The sequence below is a fragment of the Frankliniella occidentalis genome, unplaced genomic scaffold (assembly GCF_000697945.3).
Source record: "Frankliniella occidentalis isolate FOCC.00 unplaced genomic scaffold, Focc_3.1 Scaffold196, whole genome shotgun sequence".
Taxonomy (NCBI): Eukaryota; Metazoa; Arthropoda; class Insecta; order Thysanoptera; family Thripidae; genus Frankliniella; species Frankliniella occidentalis.
In genome coordinates, this window is record NW_026267322.1 from 236,819 (window position 1) to 243,903 (window position 7,085).

Here is a 7,085-nt window from a genome sequence, read left to right on the forward strand (position 1 = left end):
CTGTCAATGTGCCGGTGTTGTACTTGAACACATTTGTAGTGCTGCATGGTTTGTTACTTGTCATACATGCTGCTACAAAATGTCCTACAGTGCGAGCTGTGATAATTTGTGTATTATGTATTTTATTGATGATATATCATACGGAAATTGTTCAAAAAAATATATAAATTTTGAATTATGAGCTACTGGTAAGTTCGAGCGCGTCTTAAGGGAGAACGTTGTTAAAATAGTCCGTGCTACTAGAGGTGCTGTGAGAGTGCATATTTAACTGGATTTGTAGCGAGGGTTCCGCAACACATTGATGTGCCGGTGTTCGGGTTTTCGAAGTTTTTCGGTGAGGTCCTGGTTATATCCGAAGTTTTTGTGGGTCTTACCAGTTTTCTGGGCGGACGGTGAACACGCTTGGAACCCAGTTGCGGCCCCCTCGATTTGTGATTAGTTGTACAATCAGCGCAGAAATATTTCATCGATATTCCGAGCAGAAAGGATTTAATTCTTTTTGCGGTGATAGTACTACCGAAAAAGGTTATTTTTGAGAAAGTTTATGGATGACTGCAGTTAAAGATCTCATTTAACAGATCACGTATTATTACTGGGTGAAGCAGGGTAGGGTGTAGAGTGTGTTTTGGTTCTCGCCGTTTTATAGAGAGCTCTCCTGAGAAACATTTAACATTGTATAAACAACAAATTATATTTATTCGATTAAATATCAAATTAAATGTCATGGTTTTGCGCTGTTCGTTGCATATTTTCTACATTTCACTGTCTGTAGGTGCCCCTAGGATAAAAGTTTTCCCGAGGCTAATGCTAGCGCCTGTCACGGGCTGGGTAGGCCAACCCGCTGCGCAGCCATGCGTTGTTTGTTTGAGGCATGAGGCGTCCAACCGTCCCTCGGGTCATCAGATCACCTCGAGGAACGTTTCTTTGTAGGACAACCTTAAGTGTATGACAACCCCCCCTCCCCCCTCCTTACTATCCTGACTTTTTATATAGGAAAATTCCAAATAGACAGTGACAGAAAAATAAAGGTAACTGTTCATAAAAAATAATACCTAATTTTAAAATAAAAATAAAAACACTTATGGAGGATTTCATCTCGTGAGACGTGTTTAGCCGATCACAGTTGTCCAAAACCTCTAAAGCGAGCTGCCTTGCCTTAACTGAGGCGCCCACCATGAAGCTTTGAAGATTAAGTGTTGATCAGACTGAAATGGCGGACATTTGCCCCATGGGTTGGGATAGGCAAAGAAGAAAAAAAACAAAAACCATGGGCGTTAATGGCTTGTCTAGACTCCCGCCTCTCCTCAAACAAAACAAAAAAAGAAAAATTTAAAAAAAAATGGCTGGTTCAAAACTGCCTACTGGGTAAAATTTAAATACAGCATAATTAAGAAAGATAGACATAGATCATTAAAAAGGATAAAAAAAAATAATTAAAATGTAATGGGATTCTTGACTTTATGAAGAAATGAAAATAGTTCACTGGAAGCAGAGCTGTCCATCTGTAAATATATTCTAAGAACACAAACGGTCCAATTTAAAAAAACAACCTCGTAGAATTTAACTATATTGATAAGTATTTTATTTATTACTGGTAACAATGCATCTCATTTCTATAAATTTGAAGAACTTGGAACAAAATGTAGTTTTTGAAATGATTATAATCATATGGCCTTAATCAAAGGCCTTTTGCTGTAAGTGACTGTCCTGGAACTAAATATTATGCAAACACAATAACTTTTAGAATGTTTCAAAATGTTTCCTCAAACATCAAATCTGTAATGAATGAATAATTCAAATAAGCATATATCAGAATGCTGAGCTAAAAATGGCATTTAATTAGGAAGATTGCTAACAACTGAAGTGCAGTTCCAGTCTATCATTTAAATTCAACTTAAAAATTGGGCCATTGGATCTTCATCTCTTCTCTTCTTCATGTAATAAGCTTCCATTTCTTCATCTGTCAACTTCTTTGCATCATACATGCTGTTGTATGGTCTCTTTCTCTCATCCATGGCCAGCAAACGTTCTGCTTCTCTTTGCTGTTCCTCTTCTTTTTGGAGAGCCTGAAAGATTAAACCAAAATAACATCAAAAAAAATATTCAGGTGAAATCAGAGCCCAATTAGAGTAACAAAGGTAATGTACATACAATTTTTAATTTGTCTTCTTCAGTTTCCTTGTTTTTCTTCTCAGCTCTAGACTTCTTCTTCATATCCTTACGCTTCTTCTTCTTACTTCGCTTCTTCTTTCTCCTCGCCTCTTTTTTAGTTGTTTCTGAGTCATCCTAAATTAAAAGTATTAAAAGAGTTATAAGTACAACAAATATGTCTTTTAATTGATCCCTGGATAAATAGATATAATATTTCCAGTGTCTCTACCTCTGAGGATGAGCTGCTGCTGCTGCTGCTTTCACTACTGCTATCAGTATTGTCTTTGACTTCTTTGGGTTCAGATATTGCCTCTGCTGCTTGGGTATCCTTTTCCAATTGATTCTGAGATACTTCAATCTTACCAATGTTGATGCGCCCAGTTTCACCAACACAATATGAGTTCTGAGGAAAAACAACAACATCAGATGAGAATATGGTGACAGTAAATTATTCTTATAATGCTAAATAATTATCATAATGATAATATGATCGTAGGATAGGATTAAATACCTTGATAAATGAGTGACAGCATTTGTAACCCCACTGTCCATCTTTCCAAAATGAGCCCCAAACTGAAGTATGATTGTTTGGGTATATATCTTCTTCATATTTTGATCGAACTACTGGCTTCTCCGCACCCTGCAAACAATACATAAATATTATGAAGAAATTCACATCCCATCCTTCTTGTTATTCAAATTAAATCTTAACCAAGGAATAAACTAAGTATGTGAGAAGTCAAGATCTGGAGAGAAATGGGAAAGATAACTAACCTTAAGGATCTTGCCAGTGCGAGAGTATTCAACATAGTCCTCAGTCTGGGCAAGAAGGAGAGCTTTAGGAGGAGCATCCAGATGTTCCTCTCCCCCGTATCTTTGAAGCACATCACTTTTCACTTTCCCTTTAAATTCTTCCTTGTGCTGTTTGTATTCTCGTTCTAACATTTCCAACTTGGTTGGCTCTGCCAATAAATGAACATCGACACCTTTTTCATATGCTTCCCAAGCAAACAACTGTGCTTCACCATGTTTGCCAGTGTCCCCCGTAAATCGAACAAAGTTTTCTCCTTTATACTCACTAATTGAAAATAAAAACAATTGCGTAAATTAGAAAACTTCTGTAAAATTAAAAAAAACAACAACAAATTATTAGATAGTAAAAGTGGTCCAGGGTTACATACTTATCAAGTTCCTTAGAAGTTCCAGCATTAGGATTATCCCTCATAGATCTTGTTTTGGGGTCATAATATGCTGAGTTAGGATCCAAATTTCTTAGGTACTTGGCAGTGTCTTCTCGAATACGTAAATTACGCACAGTAATTCTCTGTTTACTGTCAACTTTTGTACCAGGCATGTCTACCTCATCAACATATTTGTCCTCATCCTCATCATCATCTAAGTCATCATGCTGTCAAAGAAATATGAAGAAACAATTAGGCAAGTAAAGATGAATTAGTACAGAAAATGTTTACTTCTGGGGAATACACTTACCTCAACTGCATCACCCTCTTTGCCTTCAGCACTCAGCTTTTGGGCTCTCATTTCTCGTTTTGCTTCCTCTATCTTTTGATATTCTTCAACAATAGCGCGATGCTCAGACGGGTCATAACCAGCCCATCTATCACGTTTGCCATCAAAATCGAGGGATAAATCTGGCTGTTCATATTCATCATGAGCAATTGCAGCACCTGTGTACTTGGCTCCAATTTTCCTAGGTCGGTCCATACATTCCTTTGCTTTATGTGTTATGGCACCACAATTGGTGCAAGCGCCCTTTCTGTATTTGGTTGCAGCCTTTGTCTGTTACAGGAAAATGAAATTGAATAAGTAAATGTATTAGCAGATAAGATGTATCTGTTAGCAAAAATGTGTACCTGGTCAACACCCTTTCTATACCACTCATGTAACTTTGAAAACTCTTGCTGCTTCTCTGGTTGTGGTCTTTGATGTTTTAATGTAGGACCCGAAGAGCCATAGTACCATGGCGCAGCCGAGATGTATTGTGGAATGTGAGGGTTAATGTCACGTCCTTCTTCGTCAACAGCTGCAGGAGCAGTACCTGCCTGTAAAATTTATCAATTGAAAATAAAGCAAACCCTTCTATACGTAGAAGAAATCACAAAAAATAAATAAATATATCAGAAAAAAATTACCTTTCGCATTTCCTCAAGTTCTTTGGCCTTGCGCCAGTCTTCCCTGGATTTCTTTTTGGGTTCATCATCTTCGATTTGATCAAGACTCTGTTTACTCTTAAGTATCTCAGATAGTGGCACATTTTTAGGTTGATCCATGGTGCAGCAGGTTACCAAGTCTAGTTTTGGTTAAAATGTTTTATAGGTTTATAGGTTAGTTCACAAGGTACAAACACCAATGATTAAGAAATTCAAAATTGCCCTACTACGTTATGAGTTGAAGAGAGAAATTTGAACTTCTTTCACTTCTTTTAGGCACGACAATGTTAATCAAGGATAAAATCTACTCATAATAATACCCGTCAAAACAACAACAGAGCAGATCGGATGATCGAAAGACTGTTCGAGTTCGAGTTCGAGTTCGAGCTTCGAGTTCAAGCTTTCATCATCGACATCGATCGAGAGAGGGTCGAGCGAACGAACAAGCGCAATAAGCGCGGCGTTTGTGTTGTACGTTCAAACGCTGACGGTGAAGTGTCGCAGTGTAGAAAACAGTACAAACCTACTAATTCTTGTACAGAAAAGAGGAAGGAGGTGACCTCTCTCTCTATTTTTAAAATAGAAGACAAAATAACATATTTTGACCAGAACACTGAAAATATCTCTGCGTACAAGGCGGGCATTGAAAAACTCTTCCAAAGAATTTTGAAGTATTCTTGTATGTAAGCAAGGAAGTTTGCATTGCGCAAGTTTTCGTAAGTTGCGAAGAAATAGTTTTCACGGTTACGGTCACGAACTAATTCTTTGCAGCGTTACGAACAGTTTTTTTTTTTCGAAGCAACTAGTTCGCAATGTGCAGGATTTAATTCGCAATGCAAAGCGCAGCGAATATCGAGTAGGCGATCCACCAACCCACACGCGTGAATGCGGTACAGCAAATGCAACAAAAAAAAAAAATGGTCGAAAAATCTTTGATGCAGTCGGTAAGGCTGCCCGTATATCCCCAGGGCCATTTCTGCCCTCCAGGCCGACGCCGTGCATCGTCTCGAGCCGGAGCGCGTGCTCGCCTCGTCCTCGCGAGCAGGAGGTGGGTGCTGCCCGAGCTCCCCCGCACACCGTCATGTCCAAGGAGCATGTGTGAGAAAGGGTTCGAGAGGTGGTAGGGGGGGGGGGGGCGACAAGAACAAGATAGCCGCTTGCAATATCGCTCCACGACGGCCACGTGCGTCCCGAGCGCACCGCACAATGCGTGGGAGAGTTGCATCATGCCCCGCCCCGCCCCGCCCCGCCCCGGACACGAACTTCATTGTGCTGGGCAGGACAGGGGCAGGGAGAGGGAGGGCTGCCCCAAGCGCGCGACACGGCCGCCATCTACATGTATACCAAAGGGGTGCCTCATTGCCAATTCAACACACATTTTTTCTGTTTCTTTTCAATTTCACTGATTTTTCCTTTTTTTAATATTTTCTGGTATTTTTGCCCTTTTAAAAAATTGATTAACCATTGATTTTTTTGCGGTTTTTTCTTAAGGGGGTACATCGATTTTTTGTTTTAGTGAAGTACCCACACCATTGATATTCCTTTGGCGTCAGTCCCTTCGAGTCCATTCCATAAAAGAACCATGGTACCTGCAGCTAAAATAGTATAGCAATCAGATTTTGATGCAACATAAGTTTTGAGTGCACATAACACAAACAAAATGCATGTTTGCTGTGTTGGGGAAGCAAATCCGAACCGAGTAAAGGCGCCCGCAGCAGATGCCAGCTGCGTTCCGTGCTGTTATCTGGGTTGTGAAAAATGGATGAAGTGAAATCCGCGCGGCGCAGCTTGTTGCTATAACGACGGTTCATCTCCACCCGAAAAACGAAGTAAGGGTGAGAAATGGGCGGCTAAACTCTCGTAGAGCGGCCCGCCGGCTGACCTTTCCTCTCCTCCGGCGGCGGGCGCCAAAAAGCAGGCGTAATATGCCTCGCGCGTCTCATTGTAGCGGCGTGGGGAAAGTGGTGGCGGCGCGCGGAGGGTCCCGGACGGGCCGCGGGCCTAGGGTCGAGCCAGGCTAGTTGGAGCCCGCCTTCCTCCCGAACTGGGCCGAGAAATGGCCATTTGGCATTTGGCGCTGCTCCGCCCCGCCTGCGCCGCCTTGCCGCACCGCACTGGCCGCCGGCCGGCCAGCTCTTTTGATGTGCCGCCCCCCTGGCCGCCCCCTGGCCGCCCCCACCGCCCATCAGTGACACTCCCCCTCCCCCCCCGCCACTCTCGTCTCGTTAGCTCTTCTCAGGCGGCGCGCCAAGAGATCGGGCGTGTCATCGCCTCGAATCGCGGTAAAAACGCGTTCTGCTTATTCTATTTTTATTTCTAATATATTTTTATTAAAAAAAGGTGGAGATTATTGTTTTTTTACATCTTCTCGAGGGAAAGAGCAGGAGGGCGACTTTCAGAAAGATAGGGAGTCGCTCGTCATTCAACACCTTAATGACGAGGCAAATTACTGGGCATCGGGTTTTTGATGTGTTTTGGCAGAGAAGCGGGCCACGCGTTCACTCCACCCCAAAACGAAAGGCATGCAGGCCTGGCAGGGAGTGCCTTCGCCACTTCTAGGCATGGGCTCCATGTCAGCACGGTAAAAAAAACGTGTTTCATTTTCTAAGGAAAAAGGGAAAACTTTGAGGAGCCACCAGATTTGGGTGCAGAAGATGCACTATGGTAAGTTTAAAGTAGAGGCAATCGGATGACGAAGTATTCAGCCACCTATCCGATGACGCCCGATCAACCACACCCTCATCGTATCCGGCACGCTGAACC

The 7,085-nt window shown here is 42.1% G+C and overlaps 1 protein-coding gene across 4 annotated transcripts; it reads right to left on the reverse strand.

Annotated features, from left to right (window-relative positions):
- Positions 1-1,559: 1,559 nt before the first annotated feature.
- LOC113214985 (pre-mRNA-splicing factor Slu7) lies at positions 1,560-4,697 on the reverse strand. Of its 4 annotated transcripts, none has more exons than XM_026434521.2 (10): positions 4,550-4,697; positions 4,305-4,462; positions 4,026-4,214; positions 3,643-3,951; positions 3,333-3,559; positions 2,926-3,229; positions 2,663-2,791; positions 2,381-2,554; positions 2,152-2,286; positions 1,560-2,066 (listed from the first exon to the last, which is right to left on the reverse strand). In XM_026434521.2, exons 2-10 carry the CDS (start codon positions 4,440-4,442, stop codon positions 1,890-1,892), a joined length of 1,782 nt encoding a protein of 593 aa, XP_026290306.1. In that variant the 5' UTR covers positions 4,443-4,462; positions 4,550-4,697; the 3' UTR covers positions 1,560-1,889. The 4 variants fall into 4 exon arrangements, with proteins under 4 accessions (XP_026290306.1, XP_026290307.1, XP_026290308.1 ...); XM_026434522.2 differs by having other exon boundaries at positions 4,553-4,691; XM_026434523.2 differs by having other exon boundaries at positions 4,643-4,687.
- Between the last annotated feature and the right edge of the window lie 2,388 nt (positions 4,698-7,085).